Below are 25,578 nucleotides of genomic sequence, written 5' to 3'. Positions count from 1 at the left end.
AGGCATCTGTGAGACGAGGGTCTGCTCTAACGCAGCGGCCATGGGGGTAACAGCAGAGGGACAAAGTGTAGAGGTAACCCAGAGACGAAAGAGACAACTCTTGATGTCCCTCTAGGCCGGGCAGCCTAGGAAAGGATATCCAGGTTTCTGACCCGCAGCCTAGAGAGATGGTGTAGATATCCAGAATCAGAGGAGAAGAAGCAGGCTCACTGGAAGGAGTCGGGGTATGGACAAAAGGAAGGAGATGACAAGTTATTTTCTGGACATGCTGAACCACAAATAACTAGGAGACACCCAAGTACAGAAGTCTAGTGGGGTCAGGAGACCCAAGAAGTAGCCCCCACTCTGTCATTTAGCTCATCATATATAAAATGAGGAATCTGAACTTGATAGTTTCTGAGATTCCTTCCAACTATAGCTCATGTCTTATACTTTTCTCAGTATCTGAGGTACCCAAACACGGGCTTGGACATGATGACCCTCAACATTTGTCAAATTCTCACTGTTAAAAACGGAGGCAGGATTTCCCTGGTGGTCCAGGGGTCAAGACTCTGCGTTTCCACTGCAGGGGGCTCAGGGTCAATCCCTCAGGGTTGGAAACTAAGATCCCACATGCCACATGGCCAAAAAAAGAGGGAGAGGGAGGTGGCCTTGTCAGAGTGTCAAGCTATTCTGAAGGGGGAGTCTTGCTTGATTCCCAAGTTCCTAAAAAGAAGAGATCAGAAATTCCCAAATTCAAGGCACTAGGGCTTCCTGAGACTCACCCCATGCAATCTCCAAAGGACTGTGAAAGCAGCATAGAAAAGTAAAGAACATACTTTACTGTTTCCTTCCAGAGGACACCGCATTTGTTGGCTGTGCAGTGAGCTTCCAAGGAATGTGTTTTGAGAATGCGGGTAAAGAGCTGCAATGCTTACTGTGTAAGGTAAGGGGTTGTTGAAGTGGTGAGGGTGGGAATTTTAAAAGCTCTCCATCTGCAGAGAACTCTAAGGTAGTCCATGAGTATGAAAATAAACAAGGTGAAAATTACACAACTCGCATCCACCCGTGATGAAGACTGCAAAACTGAACCATTTCCCCTTCGGCCTTATTGCGTTAGGTACACCATTTGATCACCTAGTTATCTCCTAGAATCACTGCACTTTTTTCTAAGACAGAGATCTCCAGCAGCTGCTGACTGGTCATGAGTGGAATTATCTCTGAGGGTCCAGAGGGCTGAGTACTGTCCAACTCAAGTTATAAATGGATTTGCTCACTAATGAAGAACATTTCCACTTTTCATGACCAGATAGGACTTTATCCAATAGTCATCTGAATAGCGTTTTCAGCATTTTAATTTTTCTTTTTTTATTTCTTTCCTTTCAGCATTTGAATTTCTGATCAAGAACACTAATTTGTCAAGTTGTGTTTAATATTGATTTTTTAAAATGCCTATCATTTCTGGATATTGCTTAATACCTGCAGTTTCTGCAGTTTTTCCTCAACTGCTCTTTCATCTACAGGCCTATCAGAAAAACAGACAAATTCCTTAGCGATATAGTCCAATGCAGTGTTCAGGTCTGTGACACAAAGCTGGTAAGAGTCGTGTTCTTGAACATGACCTTCTAGTTTCTGCACAGAATCCTAAAAACAAAACATTGACAATGTATGAATTAGATCTCTGAATTATCTCACTCAGAAAATAATTAAATTGTTCATAAATATTTATTTTATGAGGGTTCATCTTGAAATAGAAATAAGACCATAAATCATCCAGAGTTCTTAAGTAAAATTTTTAGTGTTGAGATATTTATTTGTTCTCCACCCCACGTTTCTTTGCTTTCATTTCACTCCCGAAAACAACTTGTCAGAGGTTTACAAAATAAAATGGCTACAAATTATATCACCAAATCACAAACATCCATAATAAAGCAGCTCCCTCGATTACCCTTCTCAGAAATGAGACTATGTGAAATCAACCTAACCTCAGATTCCTTTCCTAAGAATCAAACCCCAAAGTTGGGAAAAAGTAATCCTAACTCAAGAGCAAAACCACTTTCAAGTTCTCTTCCTGGAGTAAGAAAATAAGGTGACCACACCTGATCAGAAAAGCAGCAATTAAATAACTTACAGCCAAGTGAGCATAATCTTCACCTCCGCACAAATCCTGCTATCTGTATAAGTGAGATTTCTAACCCAGGTAATCCTTACACTGAATCCAACTTTCCATGTGCAAAGAATATAAATAATTCTCTTAAGATAATACTATGCTTCATGACAAAATGACATTTTACTTCTTAATTCTTTTATTGTGGATCATGTGGAAAGACTCAAGGGAGAAATCTGATAAAGTTTATACAGAATAATGGATACAACTATCACAATAGATGATGGATGGATGTGCAGATGGATAGATGGGTGAAGGCAATAATAGACTGATGGATGGATAGATGGATGCTGCATGGGCAATTTTGACACTACCTCTTACATAAAAATGCCTAAGGGAATTCCCTGGCAGTCCAGTGGTTAGGACTCCACATTTTCACTGCCGAGGGCCTGGAAAAAAATTTTAAACCTTCCAATCCCTGAAGAGGAGAACTTTGATGAAAGGAGATAACACTATCATCAAATAATACACACTAGATTTCTCTAGCAAAACTGACCAAATCGATTCCTCCATTTTGTGGAGCTAGCATTTGTATCTAAAAATGATACATTTCTAAAAGTTTTAGATTTTCCAAAAGAACCAAAAAATGGTCCCATACACAAATAGTACATAATTAAGCATACTGAGGATGATCACTTAAAGTTTTGTTTTGAGCATTTCACCTGCAGTTGCTGAAGAAGACTCTCATGTAGATGCTTGATTTCCAGCCACGGTTCTTCACTAAAGTTGGGATTTTTAGTGCACTCTAAGAGGTAATTTCCTTGAGATTTTAACTCCTCTAGTAAGAATGTTAAATCCTGTGCTTTCTGGAGGAACTTCTTATAAATTTTTAATTGAGCTTTCTTCTCCTGCAAACCAGGCTGCAGAGCAAAGCCCACTTCTTGTTTCTTTTTCAGTTCTGTGAGCATTAATCTCAGATCCTCCTTACTTTGCAAATACTTCTCGCCTTCTAGTAGAAGCTTTTCCTGATGGCTAAATTTTACAAAATAGTTTATAAATGAAATGACACAGCAAAACAAAACAGCATTTTGCAACATATAATACAACATGCATTATTATAAAAAGCATTAAAATAACACTACTGTACATTATTCCCAGAGACTTCTTTGGCATTGTAACATTCTAAATGGCCCTAAGTTTAACTCAGAAATCAAGATAAAAATTAGTTGTAGTATGATTTTAAAAAACTATTGTTTCCATTATATAATTTGATCTGAGGACAAAAGTTTAATAATTTAGATTTCAAACTAGTCCAGTTTTTATTATGTTTAAATATAATTATTCTGTGTTTTTCTTTTTCATTTAAGTAAAACAAATAAGCATGCAGTATATTGGCCAGCTAACTAGCTTATGCTTCCTACAGCTTGATTTTAATTTTGATCTGACTGCTTCCTTATAAAAATATGAAATTTACATTTCCACTGAACATTAAATGTATCATGATTTGATTTGATGTGAAAGGAGTTAAGAATTTTCACCAGAATTATGTTCACTTAATTCATACATTTATAAATGTTTCTCATAGCATATATATTTAAAAGCATAAACTATCCTACAGTAAAGTAAACACTGAGGTTGTCTGGGGGCAGGAGGTTTGGTACAGAAGGACTTTATCGAAGGTAGAAAGATAGACAATGTTAATTTGTTACCAATGGTGGGTTGATGCACCAGTCAAAGTAAACAAGGAGTTATTACAGCATGTTTCATATCTGATCCAGAGAACTAGTCTCTGTTTCTGCCTCAACACTGTGGTTGTCCCTGACATTACTTTCTCTCCAACAGATATATTATATCTACATCCAGAAGGCAGACAAAACATACTTGTTATGGCTTCCCTGTGCAATGAAAAATCATGAAAATGGTGAAGGCATGCCCTTTACCTTAGATATGTGTTGGCCAAATGGAGTGTGTTGTCCCACTGGTTCTTGATATCAGTGAGGGTCTTTGGAACCACTGGAGTCTTGCTGCTCTCAGCCTGACTCATGATGGCCTGTATTTTAGCATCCCCTTCAGGTTTTAGTAAAATGATTTCCTAAATTAAATAAAAATGATCTTAAAATCCCATTCATACTACTTGGGGATTACATATGATATCTTTTTACTCATAAACATCATTCAGAGATTCTAACTGCGGAGTAGATTTCAAAATTTCCCTTTCACTTTTACATATGCCCCAAGCACAAAGATATCCTTCACATTGCATAGAACTGCTTCTCAGTAAACATCTGTCACGTTACCTACTCTCCTCTCGATTCTCAATTGCACTCAAAGAAATTATGTACAAAAAAACTCCCTGGCAAATCCTCCTCCCAACCTGCACCATTATTTATAAATAAAAAGTTGGGGTGACAACCTGAACAAGACGTCTTTATACATCTAAGAGTGGGTTTCCGGCTTCCTATAGGAAAATGCACAGTGTCACAGGCCCACTCCTGTTTCTCCAGCACAACATAATTAATTCTCATTCCCTGTACTTTGATTTTCCTCTTTTGCCCTAAACAATCAAGTTCTTCTCTTCTTAGAAACACTACTTCAGATTCACCTTCTCTGGAAAACCTTTCAGATGTGATCCCAAACACTTCTGACTACTTCTGTACGTCAAACTAACCCTTGAAACTTGACCATTATCTTCCTCCACAGTTAGTATCTGATAAACCAGGAAACACTCAACCCACTCAGGATCTAATACCCTTTAGGATCCATACATATCCACTCTGAAAATGAGCTCCTCTCCAGCCCTGACTTTGACATTGCCAATGCCTCTGATGTACTGATATCTATTCGTTTAACATCCTAGCAAACTCCTACCTGCTGCAGTTCTAATTTATAGTCTTTATTTCATATCTGCAGTCAGTGAAGATGGATAATAACTGGGCACTGCTCTCACAAAGAGAGGATATACCTTTCCTTTCTATATGCGTTAAAATAATTTTAGATTCATCACAGGCCTTCTCTTTTGTAAGCTCAGTCATCTGAATTTCTCACCCAATCCACACTGATCCTGTTTTCCATTAACAAACAAATCTTTGCAACTTTCCTCTAAATCTTATTAAAATTGGAGTTCATCCTGACCTCTGACATTTAGTTTCCACAGTTATACCTTTATTTTATGGATTCTTTCCTCAAGTGGCATTTTGCCTTCAGATGAATTCAAAACCATAAGGGATTCTTTAATCCCTGTTATCCAATGAATTACATCATGTGCAAGATCATTAAAACTCTGGTCCTCGGCAGGAGGTAACTTATCCTCTTTGTCAGTTTCACATATTTGTCTCAATAATGTCTGGTATCTATCAATCAAATGTGTTGATTCCGTTACTATTTCTTCTTCCTCAGTAATCCCATATTGCTTCACAGAGTTGTTCAACTGGGCCATTGATTCGAATTGTTCTCTGTAAATTCCAAATATCATTGGAAGATTATAGGAGCCATGACACACCTTCAGAAACCATATCCCCAAGAAACACATTTTGTGCAAGATCATCTATACCTCTTTCTAGCTAGAGCTTGGCAAAATAGCTCCGTTTTCTCTCGTGTTCCTTCCATTTCTTTCCATATTTCTTCTTGATTAGTCAACCACTTACTCAGGTTTCTGTGGTCATTATGGAGTCTAAAACAACATCACACATGTTAAAATATGAAATCAGCAAAAAGTGTCTATCTGAAGAAATCGTTGGCACCAATCTTGTAAGCCAACCAGGTTTTTTACATTTTATTTTTATTCTTTATAAAAATTTTTGTAACATTATTTACAAAATAATGTTACAAATAACAAATTTAGAAACAAAATTATAACATTAAAATCTGAATAATAATAGCATGTATTATAGTGGAATTCTAATAAGCCATAAATATATATCATAAGCTTCCCAGGTAGCTGAGTGGTAGAGAATCCGCCTGCTGATGCAGGAGACTTGCGTTTGATTCCTGGGTCAGGAAGATCCCCTAGAGGAGAAAATGGTAACACACTCTAGTATTCATGCCTGGAGAATTCCATGGACAGAGGAGCCTGGCGGGCTACAGTCCCTGGGGTCACAAAGAGTTGAACATGACTTAGCGATGAGCATGAGCATGAGATATATCATAAAAAATAAGAAACAAACAGAAAATATTTGGGGGCTCTCCCCTGAACCTTGGCCATAATTTGAAGAATTCTCCAAACCTCTGTATCCCCAGTGTCAAACATGGGTTTGAAAGCATATATTTTATTTTTGAAATTCATGTGTATATATATCCCACTGCTAGCTGTACTGAGGCAGAGTACATATGAAGATTTTACATAAGTAAACTTTCACAGTAAGTTTACTATGAAAGATCACCTTTATTTCCTACCTCAGTAGCTGCTGCAAGCACTCTTCAAGCTCCTTTGCCCGTGCCTGGCATATGGACTCCGTTTTTTCTAATTCAACTTCTTGACTTACGATCCAACTGTTAAGCTTCTTAACAGGTGCTTTGGGCAGATGTTTTTTCACATGATTCAGTACAGTTCCCACTTGCTGTATTTCACTGCCTCTTCCTTCAAGAGTCAAGAAATCCTTAAGAAAGACAAAAACTGAATTATATCCTACAGGCAAGCCTCAGTGTGGTCCCTGTCACCCCAGTGATACTTTTCCAAGATAGTACACAGACAAGCCATCTCCATAACTTCCTCTGTAAAAGAAGAGCTAGGAGATACGGCTAACTCCATTGGCAAATGATCAAAAGATGATTTATATTAGTTCTAGACTGTGTGTGCACATTGGCGTTTGCATCTGACTTTCCGGGAATCACATCAAGCAAAATGATGCCACCGTGTGGGTCAGTGAGAGTCAGATCCGGAAAGCCACATTCTGTTCAACTTCTCCTAAATATTTTAGCCTTTCTGGCAACCAATATGTAAAACCAGGCAGCCTATTTTCTACTTAACTTTGTCAAATCAGAATTTTATTTCAATGTCTGGGTTTCAAGGTTTGAGTATCAATTGCTGAGACCCATGGAATGAGCAAATTTAAAGAAAAGAAAAAAGAACTCTAAATGAAAAAAGCAGAAGAAAAATGATTCTGTCGATAAAGAATGGTTATCATCAAAGCAAGAAATATACTGAGAACATTTAATGCCATCAATTAGCTGGAGAGCATAACTTATCACCTAAAATACTTGATAATCTACCATAAAGTGATCAAGAATTGAGGGTGCCATACACATTTTAAATGCCCTATTAATGCCTCTTATCTCAGGCTACCTTCCACTCCACTCCCATCAGCAGTGTATTAAAATATTTGAGAAAAAGTCAGATTTTTTTGGTAAATATTACCTTTATGTAGGGAAATTACTAAGTCAAAATAACTATTATCCTATCTACTTATATACAGTTCTGCCTCCAGTATTTTAATTTTGACAAATTTTGAATGAAATTTATATACGTCTTCTTACAGAAAGTTTTTGTAGTTTTTGTTCCACACACTTTTTTGTTTCTGATGGTTCAAAACACTCCTTAAGGTTCATTTTAATGCTGCCAAACCAGTCATTAAAGTTCTTGCACTGATCTGTAGGAAAAAACAAAGGAAGCTGTATTTATTCAAAGATGACATCACCTACCTTGTTAAATTAAGAGATTCTGAAACTTGCTCCCCATGCCATAGGTACAAGTCACTGTGAAATGATAATAAACCTAATTTTGAGGGTTAAAAGAACCTACACAGTAATTGTGGCATATTTTCTATACCAAACCTCCTTTCCAATCATACAAGACCCACACGGAAACCTACAGGGGCAGCCCACTCACAGGCATGTCCCCAGACTCTGACTACAGTGAGCAGGTCAAACGCTAGGACCCAGGTGCCTCTCCTTCATGAAATAAAGATCTGGGACTTGAACAAAAGGCATGTCTTTTATAATAGGCATACATCAGTGAGTGTTTGCTCCCAAAAGATTTATCTGAATATTATTTCCTTAAATAGGCTCTGTGCAACCATCATCTCTAAGTGAAGCTTAGATTAATTAGCCCTTGTGTTCACAGTACCTATTCACTTTTCAATATTCCCAGGAATAGTAAGGAAGCATTGCACTCACCATTCAGTAACTTAGAAAAGTGATCTTGCAAAACACTTTTTTTGGTATTAAATAAATCACTGACACTTTCATATTGCTTTTTTAATTCAGAGAGTTCAGGAGTCAGACAACCTATTTGATTCTCAAGTAATATCATACTGTGCTTCTGCTGTAGAATTTGTTGTTGAATCTCCTAAATATATAAACAAACAAACAACCAGTACTTAAAATGGGCTCAGTTTACACACAGAATATTAGGTATCCATTGTTTCTATTAAAACCTAGATAATTTTTTACTGGGTGGATCTGCTTTCTCTTAGATAATAAATGTATGTGCTTAGTCATTCAGTTGAGTCTGACTTTCGTGACCCCATGACCTATAGCCTACCAGGCTCCTCTGTCCATGGGATTCTCCAGACAGGAAGCCATTCCCTTCTCCAGGGGATCTTCCCAACCTAGGGATGGAACCCAGGTCTCCCACATTGCAGTCAGATTCTTTACCATCTGAGCCACCAGGGAAGGCCCAATAAATGTATTTTACAGTTTCACCTTTTAACTAGAGAAGGAAATGGCAACCCACTCCAGTGTTCTTGCCTGAAGAATTCAGTGGAGAGAGGACCCTGGTGAACTACAGTCCATGGGATCAGAGAGTCAGGCACAACTTAGCAACTTTCACTAACTCACTCACCTTTTAATTCCTTTGTGGGCAATAATTATTTGATATTTAATATGGACTGTAGCCCACCAGGGTCCTCTGTCCATGGTATTCTTCAGGCAAGAACAGTGGAGAGGGTTGCCATTTCCTTCTCCAATTAAAAGGTGAAACATACACAAATTGTTTTTCTGACTTTTCTCCCCAGGCTTTCATTTTTTTTAAAGTAATTATTTGTATTAATTTCAAAAGGATAAGACTACCAGAAATAAGTGTGAAAATAAATCTGAGCCACAGAAGAGAAGCAACCAGGAAGTACCTCGAGTTTAGTGAAGATCTCCAAGCTGTCGGAAGGCGACAAGGCATTTAAGAGAGACTCAGTCATTCCAATCTGGGTCTTGGCCTGGTCAAGATCTTCCCTTAGCTCAGCTGTGCTGCCGCTGATTGCACCACAGTTGGATCCTCCCGTTAAATGCATTTTCACACGTTCTATCTTGTTCAAAATAGAAGATTCCATCACCTGAAATTATGAAACATATGAATTACTGTCACGGATTTGATTTAACTAGATTTTAAGACAACTACATTGCTGAAGAATGAGTTGAAACTTTGTTCATTTCAATGTGAAATCACCTCTCTCTTTCTGATTTTTTCCTTGTTCTGCATGATGATACAACAGTTTAAATACTGCTGTTAAAAAAAAAGAGTAACATGAAAAACTGAAATTGACATTCTAATTTTTTTCTAAGAGAGTAACTGAATTCTTCCCCTTGAAACAAGTTTTATTTAGCATACCAGTTGAGGTACTATCTCATGGTGCTCATTGGAAACTAATATTAAAACATATATAAAAAAGTAAGTAGCCAGCATTTACTGTTTATTATGTACACAGAATCATGGTAAGTATTTTATATACAAAATTCAGGCTTGAGAAGGATAAGCAACTTGCCCAAGACCACAAAGTTGGCAGGTGGCAGAGCAAGGCCTTCCCCCAGAAAGTTTGACTCCAGAGCTCATGTTCAAGCATTTTTGCATTTTTATTTAAGTAAAAGTCTAACAAATCTCTCCATACAACAGAAAATCCCAGTTGGGGCAATCTCTCTGTTTCCCTGTCTAGCAACTAATAAACCTGGAATCATTGAGCCATATGACTCCATCCTATGCCCAAGAACACTTATGAGGAAACCCTTGTTACTTTTCATGGGAGCACAGTAACATCTCCCCTTCCACACAAGAGGTCCGTGAAATAAGTGAATTGAGAATAAAACAATGTAAAAAATTACTCATTCTAAATTGGAACAAATATAATAAATTATGCTGACTGTTAAAAATTTGGTTGGGCATGAATAAAGGTGAATCAAATAATGACCCTGTTTTTATTTTAAGTTTTAGAATTCTGGTTTATAAATATTACTATAGAGGATAGAGAGCATTTTTAATTGCAACTTTTAAACAAAAATTCTCTTACCTGTAATTCAAGAGGTATTTCACCGCTTTGAAGCAGGAATTGTATTTTAGCCACTCTTTTAGAAAATTCTGAAGGTTTTTGTTCATGGACTTGTAACTCTTCCTAAAACACACAATGCCAATAGAAAATATATTTTTATTTTATACCTTATTTTCTGGTACCCGTGATTGGTACTGAAAATATTTAGCAACTAAAAGAGCTTTGAATTTTCCCAAATCACTTGATTTTTGACAGAGTCCTGGGAGATACAAAACTAAGCGTCTTCATGAGTCAGGCATATGTTATAACTTATGAGTGAAACACTTTGGCAATAACACATTTGGAAAGTCTTTTCCAAAAGTATAAAAATGGATATGTGAACTTAAAAGTGAATAAAGGGACCAAAATTAGAGAAAAAAAGATTTGAAGCATCAGACTTGGTATACTGTAAAGTCATCATGCATGCATACATACATTTTTATATTACATTGAACCACATATAACTGCACAACTCTCTTCCTCTCTTCCTCTGAGCCCATCCAAGTGCCTATTCATAAAAACTTTTCTCTTAATAAAGAGACAGCTACCTGTTTCACTATTTTATGTCTCCTTGTCGAAATTCTTTTCCAAAAAACACAAGAGCCAGAGCGTAGCTTCTAGTCACTAATTGCTGGTGGTCTAGTAGTTAAGATACAGCGCTCTCACTACTATAGCACAGGTTCATTCCCAGCCAGAGAACTAAGATCCTGCTTCAGGCTGCCACACACTTGACCCATCCCCGAGGTCACTTTTATCTATGAACCTCCAGGTTGTCTGTGAACCCACATTAACACCTGCTAACATCTTCCTGGACTACCACAAAGAAGACAATGGAATTCAGGTCTCCCTCGAGGAACAATGAAAGAAATGAAGGGTTTCTTTGTGATTTCTCTATCCCTCTTCAAGAAAGCAAACTTGAAAATAAAATGCCAATGTCTATAATAAGGACATATGTTCTATTTCTGTTCAATTACCTTCAGTTTTTCTCTTTCCTCTTCAGTCAGTTGATGTAATTCCAATTTTTGAAGGACCTTTTCAGTCCACTCATCAATTCCATTTTTTAAGTCAAAAAGTTTGTCCCATAAAGCTAGAGCTCGACCAAGATTTTCATAGTAGTCCTCTGTCTTCTCATTTATCTACCACAATTTAAAAATAAAAATAATACATTGAATGGTGAAAAGTATAAGAACAACTGTTTCAAACACAACTTTAAGATAAAATTTTAGATTACCTTTACTTGCTAAATTATTTGCTTTATTTATCAACAAAAATTTTGCTTTAATATACCATAGTTTCATTATTCTACAAAAATAACTTAGCTGATTTGGTGCAGTTTATAAACAACTGAAAGAAATAGTCTTTCTCATTTCTAAACCACAATAATAAAAGAAGCTTTCAAAAATCCAGCTCAAAATATACAAATTCTTATTTTGTAATTCATGAAATATCATTACTCCTCAACCAAAAATTAGTAAATAAATACAAAGCTGAACATCAATAACTTACATGGATGAGTAATATATTAACTAGTTTATTTTAAATAAGTTGAGTATGTACTTGTAGATCTAAAAGAGTATGGACCCATTTCTTAGTAGTACCTAACTCTGGGGTAAAGTTAAATCCTAAGTCATAAATTTTATATTATTTGAACATTTTTTTATAATAAGCACTTTTGAATTTTATAATTAGATAACAACATTAAAGATGCAAACGAAAAGATCAATTTAATTGTTATAAAGCAGAATTTCTAGTCAATCAAATTATCACTTACATCAAGCCATCTATCCACAATAATATTAGCTTCTTTCTCAAAAGGAGGCTCTTCAAAGGTTCTCATTTTATTTAGATGAAACTGCAGATTTTTGCAGATCTGGTTAATCTTGTCTACAACTTCTAAGTGTTCATTAAATTCTTCTTTAACAACTTCAATCTGTAAAAGTGATATGAAACATATTTTGATATACTGACACAAACTGGTAAGACATTGTTCCACTTTCTCAACAAGAAATTCTTAGAATCCTAAACTTCTGGTTTAATAATAATCCTACAGCCAAATTCCTTGTCCCACTCTGCATGATGAAATATTTATAATAGTCTAAAACTATGTTTCTAGTCAAATGAAATTATATTCTATCAAAAAAGTCACCTCTATTCAGTGGTATGAAAAATGACAGCTCCTAGACTGCTTCAACAGGAACCGTTTTTGTAATTTTGAAGAACCTAAGTGCTCATCTGATTAAAACAGACAAAGCTCTAAAACATCAATAACATGACTTCTAGTTTAATCTTTCATGATTTTAACTCCCATATCATTTCTAACATAGAAAGTGAAACACTATCAAAAGGCCAACGATTTTAAACTACAAAATAAAATTTGAGTGTTGAGTAATGCAATTCGAATGTTTCCACTCAATTTACTAATCTTACACAAGCATTTTTAATGATTATATAAAACTTGAAAATAGTGATTTCTCATAAATAAAAAACTAAAAATTATATCCCTATGGGGGATACGACTTCCATTTCTGGGAATATGCAGTGAACATAATTTTTCTTATTTCCATTAAGTACAACTAAAAACCCTGGACACTACCTACAAAACAGACTTAAGAAAACTAAAAAGTGAGGCGCTCAAGGAGGGAGCATGGCTGGGGGTATCAGCTCCTGAAGCCAGCCTGGTGATCAGTTCCCTGAATTTTCCTTTTCCCTTGCATATCCCAGAGTGTGTACTGGAGAAGTCAGAACCTGGCAATATCCACGTGTACAGACCAAGAAAAGCCTTTTCTCTTCAGCCAAAGAACCAGGAATAGGACAACACAGTAAAACAGAAAACTTTTAGGAAATACCGCTGGAGCAAAAAACCTTAGAAAACACGTGGCCCTAACCCCCTCCTGTACCAGCAAAGCTTAAGTGTAGAGCCTAGATCACCACCATCTCCAGGTAGTAACAGGAGCCCCACTCTCCCCCAGCCAGGAAAAAGAAGGCCAAGTAGAGCTCAGACTTTCATTCCTGCTGAGCAGTGACATACACACACACACACTCATGATGTCAGAGATGGCTACATAGGGAGCTGTAAGGAGGATTCAGGGAGGTAGCAGTGGAGACCTTGTAGAAAGTGAGAATGCCCACCCTCAACCAGTAACAAGGAAGCCTCTATCTTGGGTGCCATGAAATTGTCTTTATTTGTGGACAAAATGATTATCTATGTCAGAGAGCCCAAGGAATCTACAAAAACAACCCTAGGACTGATATGTTGGTTCAGGAAGGTCACAGGATACAAGATAAACATATAAAAATAGAGTACATTTCTCAGTTGTTTTTTTTTTTTTTCAATTTGTTAATGTGGTGTATTACATTGATTGATTTGCGGATATTGAAGAATCCTTGCATCCCTGGGATAAAGCCCACTTGGTCATGGTGTATGATCTTTTTAATGTGTTGTTGGATTCTGATTGCTAGAATTTTGTTAAGGATTTTTGCATCTATGTTCATCAGTGATATTGGCCTGTAGTTTTCTTTTTTTGTGGGATCTTTGTCAGGTTTTGGTATTAGGGTGATAGTGGCCTCATAGAATGAGTTTGGAAGTTTACCTTCCTCTGCAATTTTCTGGAAGAGTTTGAGCAGGATAGGTGTTAGCTCTTCTCTAAATTTTTGGTAGAATTCAGCTGTGAGGCCGTCTGGACCAGGGCTTTTGTTTGCTGGAAGATTTTTGATTACAGTTTCAATTTCCGTGCTTGTGATGGGTCTGTTAAGGTTTTCTATTTCTTCCTGGTCGAGTTTTGGAAAGTTGTACTTTTCTAAGAATTTGTCCATTTCTTCCTCGTTGTCCATTTTATTGGCATATAATTGTTGATAGTAGTCTCTTATGATCCTTTGTATTTCTGTGTTGTCTGATGTGATCTCTCCATTTTCGTTTCTAATTTTATTGATTTGATTTTTCTCCCTTTGTTTCTTGATGAGTCTGGCTAATGGTTTGTCAATTTTATTTATCCTTTCAAAGAACCAGCTTTTGGCTTTGTTGATTTTTGCTATGGTCTCTTTTGTTTCTTTTGCATTTATTTCTGCCCTAATTTTTAAGATTTCTTTCCTTCTACTAACCCTGGGGTTCTTCATTTCTTCCTTTTCTAGTTGCTTTAGGTGTAGAGTTAGGTTATTTATTTGACTTTTTTCTTGTTTCTTGAGGTGTGCCTGTATTGCTATGAACTTTCCCCTTAGGACTGCTTTTACTGTGTCCCACAGGTTTTGGGTTGTTGTGTTTTCATTTTCATTCGTTTCTATGCAAATTTTGATTTCTTTTTTGATTTCTTCTGTGATTTGTTGGTTATTCAGCAGCGTGTTGTTCAGCCTCCATATGTTGGAATTCTTAATAGTTTTTCTCCTGTAATTGAGATCTAATCTTACTGCATAGTGAAACTGTATGTAACTTTGTTTTGTATTTTCCAAGTCTCCTGTAAATGTGTAATACTTTCATAATTTAAAAAAGAAAAAAAGGGAAAAAATCCAAAACTCAGGGAAAAAGACATGCACAATATTCAGAGAAAACTCGAATTCAAAAGGATACATGTATCCTAATATTCATTGCAGCACTATTTACAATAGCCAAGACATAGAAGCAGCCTAAATGTCCATCAACAGAGGAATAGATTAAGAAGATGTGGTACCTATATACAATGGAATATTACTCAGCCATAAAAAATGAAATAATGCCATTTGCAGCAACAAGATGGACCTAGAAATTATCCTATAAGTGAAGTAATCCAAACAGAAAGATAAATCTCACGATATTACTTGTATGCGGAATCTAAAAAAAAATGATACAAATGAACTTATGTACAAGATAGAAACAGACTCATAGACATAGTGAACAAACTTAGGGTCACCAAAGGGGAAGGGGAACAGGGAGGGATAAGTTAGGAGTCAGGGATTCGCAGATACACACTGCTATATAGCATAACCACTAGATAACCAACAAGGTCCTACTGCACAGCACAGGGAACTATACTCAGCATCTTACAATAACCTATAATGGAAAAGACTCTGAAAAAAAAATTTTAAATCTACTGTATTTCTTTATACTAACAATGGATACATGGACACTAAAATTTTTAACATAATACCATCCACAATTACTCAAAATAGGTGTAAATCTAACAAAACATATATAGTGATTATATGCTGAAAACTATAAAATACCAATTAAAAAAACCAAAGAAGATCTAGATAAATGCAGACACATACTAAGTTCATGGATCAGAAGACAACATAGCAAAAGTATCAATTTTCCTGAAACCGATGGACAAGTTTAATACAATTATTACCAAATCCTAGCAGCATTTTTTGTAGATATAGACAGGATTATTCTAAAATGTATATGGAATAATAAAGGAACTATAATAGCTAAGACATTTGAAAAAAAGAAGAAGAAAGTGGGAAGTTTACTTGATTTTAAAACTTATCATGTAGGTACAGTAATAAAGATTATATCAATTGGCAGAGGGACAGATACACAGATCAATAGATCAAAGTGAAGCCAACAAATAAGTGATTTCTCACTAAGATGAAAAAGCAATTTAAGGGAGAAATGGGAATCTTTTCAACATATGGTGCTGGAGCAACTGGACATTTACAAACAAAAACAGGAACCTTGACCCAAATTTCATCCCTTATACAAAAACTGATTCAAAATGGATGATGAACTTAAATGTCAATCATAACACCATAAAACTTTTAAAAAAGAAATAAGAGAAAATCTTCGGGATCTTGTGCCAGGCAAACAATTCTGAGACTTTGACACCAAAAGTACAATCTATGAAAGGAAAAACCGATAAACCAACCTTTACCAAAATTTTAATCTTTTGTTTGCAAAGACCCTGTTAGGGAGATGAAAAGGCAAGCTACAGTTTGGGAGAAAATATTTGCAAACCATATATCTGACAAATGACCAGTGTGTAGAATGTGTGTGTGTGTATGTATGTGTGTGTATATATATATATGTGTGTGTGTGTGTGTGTGTGTATCTCTCTCAAAACTTGACAGTAAAAAAAAAAAAATCTAATTAGAAAATGAGCAAAAGGTATGAAAAGAGATTTCTGCAAAGATGACATTCAGATGGCAAATAAGCACAAGAAAAGCTGATAGATACCACTAACAATTAGGAAAATGCCAATGAAAACCACAGAGCGATACCACTACATGTGTATCAGAATGAATAAAACAAAAAGACATCTAATGCTGGCAAAGCTGTGCAGAAACTGGATCCCTCATACATTGCTGGTGGGAATGTAAAATGGTACAGCCACTCTGGAAAACAGTTTGAAAAATTAACATACAACTCAGCAACTATACTCCAGGCCATTTATCCCTGACAAATAAAAAGACAACACACACACACACACACCGTATACCAATATTTATAGCAGCTTTATTTATAACAGCCCAAAACTAGAAACAATCCAGATGTCCAGAAGACCATTAAACCGTCTGTGGTACATTCATACCATGGAATCCTACCCAGCAAGAAAAGAGAACAAACTATCAATGCATGGAAGAGCCTGGATGAATGTCCAGAAAATTATGCTGAATGAAAATAACCAATCCCTAAAGGTTATGCTTTAGGTATAAAGCATACTAGGCAGTATCCTTGCCTGGAGAATCCCATGGACAGAGGAGCCTAGTAGGCTATAGTCCACGGGTTGCAAAGAGTCGGACACGACTGAGCGACTTCACTTTCACCCACTCCAGTATTCTTGGGCTTCCCTTGTGGCTCACCTGGTAAAGAATCTGCCTATAATGTGGGAGACCTGGGTTCAATCCCTGGGTTGGGAAGATACCCTGGAGAAGAGAAAGGCTATCCACTCCATTATTCTGGCCTGGAGAATGCCATGGACTATATAGTCCATGGGGTTGCAGAGTCAGACGTGACTGAGCAACTTTCACTCAAAGGTTATGCACTGTATGATTTCATTTATATAACACTTTTTGCAATGACAAAAGTACAGAAATGAAGAACATACCAGTGGTTGTGAGGAGGTGGGAGCAAGAGGGAAATGGTAGGGCTATAAGATGACCACACCAGGTATCATGTGGTGATGGAAGTGTTCTTTCTCTTGATTGCATCATTGTCTGCAACCTGACTACAATATTGTACTATAGTTACACCAGACATTACTACAGAGGAAACTGAGTAAAGGGTACACAGGGTCTCTCTGTAGTATGTCTTATAACTGTATGTGAATCTACAATTATCTCACATTAAAAGTTCAATTTAAAAAACGAAATTTACTTAAATGTTTTAAATAAAAAACAAAATTGGGCTGTCTCTGTCTCCTGACCTGAAGTTGACTCATACTTTGGCAGAGCAGAGAAGTAGACTCTGGTGTTTTTTTTCTACCCATTCAGGACACTTGTTCAAATAAATGGAAATATATATATATGAATATACATATATATGTATGTATCTTGTTCTTTATTACATTCAAAGAGCTTTGTTGTTACACTGATGCAAGCTACTGGTGGGTGATGAGAAAAGCAAGAGCAGGAGAGGACACCTCTAGTATTGACAGGAGGTGCAGGTTTTGTCCTATAATGAATGGAAGGAGTAAATAAAGGAAACCAGATACCCCCTGACATTTCCCAGACTTTAATAGTCCCCCGACATTCTAGCCTTCTAGTCTTACTTTTGCACTTCTGCCTTTCATTAAAGAGAGTGGAAATTCAGCACCATACCCTAGATAAACATCCAGGTTTCTATGGTTCTTAAGGACAAAAGTTCTCAGTGGTATCATATTTCAGCCACTGGTGCAAAGTATCATGAAAATACATATGCCAGAAGTTGATTGTTTCTCAAGACCATACCTAAGTCATCACAAAATTAACAGAGAGTTACATTAACAGCTGGTACCACAATTTGCTTTTTCCAGACAGGTTAAAAAAAAAAAAAAAGCATTAGAGAAAATGATTAAACACAAGTGTACTTCTATATCTCCCATGCAAAATGATATATTATTTCAGCAAATATACAAAAATACCATGCTAGATATAAGATTCTCAATCTAATAGTAAAAACCTGGACATTTATACATTTCTTAAATATAATCAGTTGTTTCATTAATTTCAAGATATTCTTGTGAGTAAATATTTAGATTTGAGAAAGAGGTATAAAGCTAGCCATTTTTTACTTCTACAATTCACATTTCAAATACGTCTTCAGGTAAGATAATATTATGGTTGAAACACAACTTTGTAGTCAGACAGGCTGAGCTTAAATAATAATTCTATCACTTATTAGCCATATAATCTTTGGAAAGTTATTTAACCCCTATCCTTACTTTATTTCTTTGTTTACAGAGAAAGTTGCTAACCTGTCCAGCCAAGCTGGGCGTGGGCGGTCGGGGGGTGGGTAAGGTTACGCCATCACAGTGGGCCTGGCACAAAACAAGAATAGCTGCAAGTCAAGAGGGATTTGCTCTCTGGTCAGTTTGAAAGGCAGGGACTCAGGATCTGTGAGTATCTAAGGCAGAGACCTGGATCCTGAAACAAGAGCGCAGGCTGGAAAACGCGCTAGGGCAGAGTAGAAAAGTAGCTGTATGAACTGGGACGTGTTTTAGGCAAAGACTAAATTGTCCGTAAGAATCTGGTCAACAGGCATACCTCAGAAACATTGCAGGTTTGGGTCCAGACCATGGAAGTAAGGGAAGTATTGCAATAACACAAGTCACGTGAATATTTTAGTTTCCAGATACATTTAAAAATTTTGTTTAAAAAAATAAATAAATAAAAAATAAAAATTTTGTTTACATTACACTGCAGTCCATGAAGTGTGCAATAGCATTATGTCTTAAACAATGTACATACCTTAATTTAAAAATACTTCACTGCTAAAAAAAACTCTGACCATTCTCTGAACCTTTAGCGAACCATAACCTCTGCTGGTGAAGGGTTTGAAATACTGAGAATTACCAAAATGTGACACAGGGACACAAAGAGAAATCGCTGTTGGAAAAATGGTATCGATAGACTTGCTCGACAAAGGGTCGCCACAAACTTCAAATTTGTAAAAGACACAATAAAGCAAAGTCTAATAAAACAAAGTATGTCTGTATATAAGCTTCATTAATGTTGCTCTCAGTCATTGGAAAGTTTAATAAAATTGCCTTCTAACAGCCAGGTGTATCAAGTAGATGATATTTCACACATGCCTCTGACACTCTGACAGCACTTTAGTATACAGTACTCAGAAAACCAAGAGGAGGTGTAATTTTCTGGTGTATAAGAATACAGTGTAACATATTCTTTTCTAAGTATTCCATTCTTCTGCCACTCTGGTTGATAACCACATAAAATCATAGAAAATAATGACATCTAGTGTCCAAAAGTGTAATTCTTCTTAGACTATAAAGTTGTGATTGGCAAGGCTATGAATACAGATGGAGCAACTTGGAGATAAGCTGACACATCTTTACAGAAAACAAAGAAATAAAAAGATAATTTTTTCTTTATCCACTAAGAACCGATTTTAGGGATTTTCCTAGTACCCTCTTTCTCTTAAGTCTGTGGTGAAGTCAGGTTCTTCTTAGGTGGAAAGTCAGCGCACAGACTGTTCCAATCTTTCAGCAAAGGCAAGCTCAGACTCCAAGAGAACCATACCACCAATATCAAAACCCAAACAGATGCAACCCAGTATTAACTTGGGGACCAATTTTTTTTCAAGCCCTGGGGATAAATTCAATAAATTCTTGTATACCTGGTAAAACAGAGTCACTAATAACTACTTCTAAACTACATTTTGAAAATGATTCCACTGATAACCTTCTCTCTATTGTCAGGCTTGCAATCGAGGCCACTGTGTAAAGTTTCCTTTGGAATCTGGACTCACCTCTGCTATCCTTTTCTTCAAGTTCTCCTTTCCCATGTAGGAAGCCTGGACAGAGAGGACATTCTCTTCTTTTTGAATCAATGCTGTCAGGACACTTTTAAAATTCTGATACTGTTTTAAGAGCTCCAAAACTCTTTCACATTGGTCAAGGCTATGAAAAAAATAACACAGCTAAATTTCTGAAAGATACAAAACCATTCTTTCTCTTTGTAGTATGCTATAAAAATAACCTAATAAATTATAGAAGGATTTTTCCTCTAGACAAGGTTTATAATATTGTTTTACAATTTAACCCACAAATGATGGTATATGTAATTATTTGACAAATGGATGGCCTAAATAAGGACTGGATTACTATTTTCACCAGGTCAATATTAAAAAGTTACCAGATGTAAGCTCTAGACAGAAACACAGGATTCATAACCTTAAGGAATCAGCACCTCGATTTCATCATTAACTAAAAAATATCTTGGAAAATGAGCCTCTTTAGCATTATTTTTAGATATTGTTTCAGTGTTAATTCAATAACGTCTATTTCAACTCATTATAGATTTTAGCCATTTAAAAAAAAAAAACTTAAGTAGAATAGACGATGCGGCAGTTAAAAGACAGCTGGTTTCTATTTATGGCTGGGTAAAATTAGTCATGTGACCTTACATAAGTTACTTCAGGCTCTGTGGACCTCACTTCTTTCCTCTGTAAAATCTAAGAGTGGACTAGATCAAACACCACAGACGGCTTCATCTTGAATACTGTATACTCAGGTTCCAGCAGGAAGCAGAAGGTATACTCAGATGGAGTTCTGTGGCGGAAGGACCACTGAGGGCAGAGTTAAGGGAGACCACAAGGGAGCTGAGGCACCTGGAGACTAACCTTTCCAATAACAGATGTGCCACCTGGCCTCCAGAGGAGAGAGGGAAAGTGCCCTGAGCCAAAGAGGGAGCCAACAAGGGCGGTCAGAACCTCTGCTGAAAAGGACGGGGTTAAGACCACCTTGTCTTCTCTCTCTTCTTGCTCACGAATCTCCTACTAGTCTCTCCCACCTCCTAACCCAACTGGAACCCTTGGCTTGAGTGGTATGGTCCCTGGAATGGTCAGCCCTCCCAGCTACTCCCACCCTCAGGCAGAAAGTAAAGGGAGAAGATAAGGATGAAGACTGTCCAGCTGCACTGCCAACCAGGATTGGTGAGTACTGACTGCTACAAAATTAAGAAAACTCTGAGCCTTGTCCAGGCTCTGTAGGAAAGATGGTGGTAATTGACTGACAACACCTGTCAATCAAGTAGAGGTGTGGTAGAATAATGCCCCCAACTCCCAAAGACATCGACGTCCTCATCCCTGGATCCTGCGAACACCTTATATACATAGCAAAAGGAACTCTGCAGATGTGACTAAATTAAGGAACTTAAAATAGGGACATTTTCCTGGATTATCTGAATGGGTGCAGCATAATGACAAGGCCCTTATAAGAAGGAGACAGGAGGGTCAGAGTCAGAAGAAGATGTGATAACAAAAGCAGAGATGAAAGAAAGACAGAGATTGAGATCTGAAGATGCTCCTCTGCTGGCCTTAAAAATGGAAGGGGACACAAGCCAAGGAAGATAACAGGCGGCCTCCAGAAAAGGGAATAGGCAAGGAAGTGGATTCTCTCCTAGAGATTCCGGCAAGGAACGCAGCTTGATTTTAGGTCTTCCAACCCCCAGACTGTACGATAAGTTTATGCTGCCTTTAAGCTACTACATTTGTGGCCATTTATTACAGAAGCAACAGAAAACTAATACAAACGGGGCAATAGTGATTATAAACACACTATCTATATTTGTCCTGTCTCTTAGATAACCTTTTAAATTCATTTGCCTATAACCTAGGATTCCAGGTCTTGCCCCAGACATTGGCCTAGTGAGCTTAGTGTGAAACTCTTAAGTTGGCCTCTCCTTGAGGCCCAAGGGACTGTGTTATTAACATACAAATTCCAAAAAGTTAACTGTGCCACAGACAATCTTTCAGATTTGGGAGGGGTTTGGTTTTTTTACTATTATTATTCTCTATTTTAAAATTTTAGCTGGTGGAGGAATGTTTTTTCCTTACCATTCTGTGACCAAGGTTTTTACATTCTCCCACAAGACTGCTGTGTCCTGGCACCTTTGACTCAGGGCTTTGTCTCTGCCATCTTTGAATTGCGGAAGAGAATTCACCATTTCTTGCAAGTGTTTCTTCTCTTCTTCATATTCATCTAGGTCCTTATCCAGTTTGATTAACGATTTTCTCCTTGAACATGAGAGAGAAAAGTTTAATTGCCAAGTATCAATATTGGCCAATTTTGATTCAATACAAATATGGGTAATTCGTGGAGCACACTAACTTTAATTTGCCCTCATGAGATTTATGCCAAGATCACAGATTCCTATGACAGAGTTCAGGAGGTTCTGCATTTCCAGAACTAGTTTGTGTTTTAAATAGAACAGACATACAAAACCATGAGCAGTAACATTTCTCAGTGATGAATACACTTATAAAGGGTGTATATATGCATATGAGAAAAAAGAAATAATATGTGTGCATGGGTGGGATAGAAAGGATGATATGGAGAGAGGAAAAGAGACAGATGGCAGAACACTGCAAACCCCTCAGGCAGGGCACGAGGGGGTAAAAAGAAAGGGGAATGCAAATGTGTATGAAAAGCCCCCGGAAACAAAGAAGAGTCATTTGAACTAAGGGTTTTAACGTAAAAATTAACCCTGGCAGGGCTAACTCCATTTGCTTAGGTCTAAATTGCTTTTATCAGATACTCTCTCTATCTCTACTTCCTCTCTTCCAATTCTCTACTGAATCCACTCCAATAAGGCGCTCACTCCTCCAAGACTGCTTGTCAAGCTACCCAGTAACTTTCACATTGCTAATCTCATGTCCCAGTCTCCATCATCTCCTTCCTTCAACAGTAGGCAGCATATGACACAGCTAATCGCTTCTCCTCATTGAAAGGCGTTTTCACTTGACCTCCAGGATTCTCTTGACTTCCCTCCAAAATCATCGCAGATAGTGACTGCAGCCATGAAATTAAAAGACACTTGCTCCTTGGAAGAAAAGCTATGACAAACATAGACAGGATTACTTTGCGACATGCATACGCAATCCTAGAGACATTACTTTGCCAGCAAAGGTCCATATAGCTAAAGCTATGGTTTTCCCAGTAGTCACGTATGGATGTGAGAGTTGGACACAAAGAAAGCTGAGCACCAAAGAATTGATGCTTTTGAAGTGTGGTTTGGAGAGGACTCTTGAGAGTCCCTTGAATTGCAAGGAGGTCAAACCAGTCAATTCTAAAGGAAATCAATCTTGAATATACACTGGAAGCACCGATGCTGAAGTTGAAGTTCCAATACTTTGGCCACCTGATGTGAAAAGCTGACTGATGCTGCTAAAGATTGAAGGTAGGAGGAGAAGGGGACAACAAAGGATGAGATGGTTGGATGGCATCACCAATTCGATGGACATGAGTTTGAGCAAGCTCCAAGAGATGGTGAAGCCTTCTCTGTAAAACTGCCTAATGACCACTTTTGAATTGCAACCGCCTCCTCCTTCTCTGCTTAACTTTTCCCCATAGCCTTTATCATCAGCGCACATACTGTATCTTTTCTTCTTTCCACTAGATAATAAGCTCTACAAAGGGCAAGAATTTTTGTCTGTTTTGTTAACTGCTATATCCCCAGGACCTAAAACAGTGCCTGGCTTGTTCTATTGATAATTCAGTTAAAAAGTAAAGCAACTTACCATCTATCAACATGTAGTTTTCACTTATAAATTAATATTTATTACTTATTTATTTATAAATCTATAGTAAATGCATTAACAGTCAATAACTAAATCAGTTCCATGCCTTATTAAGAATTGGAGCACTGCAGAAACAGATGTCTCATTGAGACGAGAGATCAGGGAGATTTCAGAGAGAAGAGCTTAATCAGCTAAAGAGCCCTGGGAGAGCACTGAGCCTGAGGGATTAGAGGTGGACAGAAGAAAAGCCAGGAAAAGGGAGAGGTTTAGAAGGGGGAGGGGAGCTCCACCAAAGTAACTCTTTTGCTAGCTTTTGCTAACATTTTCATTTTCAGGATCTGAATGCCAGAATTAGAGCAGCAGCACTCACAGCAGCTGCCAACGGAGCTGACTTTGGAGACTCTCCAAATTCAACACGAACTTTAGTTTACCTATTAAACTCAGTCCCCTGCATTCCCACTCAGTCCCCAAGCAATGAAGAAGAAGTCAGGCCAAGGTGGCCTGTGCATCTTCCACTTGTCTCTCATCAAATGTGTGTAGTTTCCCAGGACTTCTCCCCATCAAGACAACTCCATAATAAATACACAGCAGTCAAGAGGCTTTTCAGCAACTCATGGATCTTATACGTATCTTATTTCACTCTTCCTTTGTCCAGAAGAATGAAAACTTTAAAGAAAAAAATTATTTCCCTATTAAATTGAAAAAAAAAGAAAAAAATTACATAAAGGCATAATATCAACAAAAATGAAGTTTGTCTGAAAAGTCTACAAAAAAGAACACTGAACCCTGAATAGAGGAGGATGGAACAGTAGTTGAAAGACATAGGAAGCATTTATTCCACCTAATGGATACTTGGGGGAAAAAAAAACACAACAGAAAAATGTCATCTTGCATGGAGATGGATAAAAATACCTACCTTTGTTTTATTGCTGGAACAGTCGGATCCTTCAGGCCAATTTTACTGATTTGATTGTGCACATCTTGAATATTTTTCAGGAGTTCATCATTCTTAGAAACACAAGCCCCTAGTAATCTGTCTTCTTCAGTGACTTCCTCCTGCCCACCAGAATGTGTCTCAGATAAGTTTTTGGACAAAGCATCCAGAAGTTTTTCACAGGAGGTGTTTTCACCCTGTTCACTGTCTTTAATGCTTATACCAAGCATCTTCAAATGCTCATCCAAATGTCTGGCCTTGTCTCTCATCCGATGAATTTCTCTCTCTTTATTTTCCACCGTCAAAGTATTTGCCGGTACCCCCTGTGAATCTGAGGCTGAATGGTCTGTAAGAAGCTCACTAGAGAGTTCAGCTGCTCTCAGAGAAGCCAAAAAATCTTCCAGGGCTTCGAGAGCATCTTTACTCTTCTGTACTCTGTGGTTCATCTCTTCCAGTTGAGTTCTGTGTTTCAGAATAATGTTCTGTGCTGCATGCAGGTCAAGGGGGTACAATTCCTTTAATGCAAAGTTGCCTGACTGTCCCAAATTCTTACATGTTTCAATCTGTTTTACTATGGAATCTTGGATATTCTAAAATACAAGTAATAAGAAAAGCTGAAAGACTGAGGTAGAAGAAAGACAGACTGTATAACAGAAACTAACCCAGAATTATGTCACTAGGTTTG

General features: G+C 37.3%; 1 protein-coding gene across 13 annotated transcripts in view; it reads right to left on the bottom strand.

Moving 5' to 3' along the window:
* Window positions 1-25,578, bottom strand: part of SYNE2 (spectrin repeat containing nuclear envelope protein 2) — a 326,466-nt gene that overhangs the window by 169,515 nt on the left and 131,373 nt on the right. For 9 of the 13 annotated variants that reach the window (XM_061429086.1, XM_061429085.1, XM_061429088.1 and 6 more), the window contains 15 exons: window positions 24,876-25,483; window positions 22,277-22,456; window positions 20,189-20,339; window positions 12,086-12,244; window positions 11,289-11,450; window positions 10,297-10,398; window positions 9,148-9,348; window positions 8,198-8,369; window positions 7,559-7,671; window positions 6,479-6,681; window positions 5,637-5,756; window positions 5,247-5,538; window positions 4,027-4,178; window positions 2,809-3,118; window positions 1,459-1,623 (listed from right to left, as the gene is read on the bottom strand). In XM_061429086.1, coding sequence (XP_061285070.1) covers window positions 1,459-1,623; window positions 2,809-3,118; window positions 4,027-4,178; window positions 5,247-5,538; window positions 5,637-5,756; window positions 6,479-6,681; window positions 7,559-7,671; window positions 8,198-8,369; window positions 9,148-9,348; window positions 10,297-10,398; window positions 11,289-11,450; window positions 12,086-12,244; window positions 20,189-20,339; window positions 22,277-22,456; window positions 24,876-25,483 — 3,090 coding nt within the window. The other 4 variants (XM_061429097.1, XM_061429094.1, XM_061429096.1 and 1 more) reach the window with 4 other exon arrangements.

The sequence above is a fragment of the Bos javanicus genome, chromosome 10, assembly GCF_032452875.1.
Source record: "Bos javanicus breed banteng chromosome 10, ARS-OSU_banteng_1.0, whole genome shotgun sequence".
Classification (NCBI taxonomy): Eukaryota; Metazoa; Chordata; class Mammalia; order Artiodactyla; family Bovidae; genus Bos; species Bos javanicus.
The sequence above is the reverse complement of the archived record's forward strand: the minus strand, read 5'-3'. Positions and strand labels throughout refer to the sequence as shown.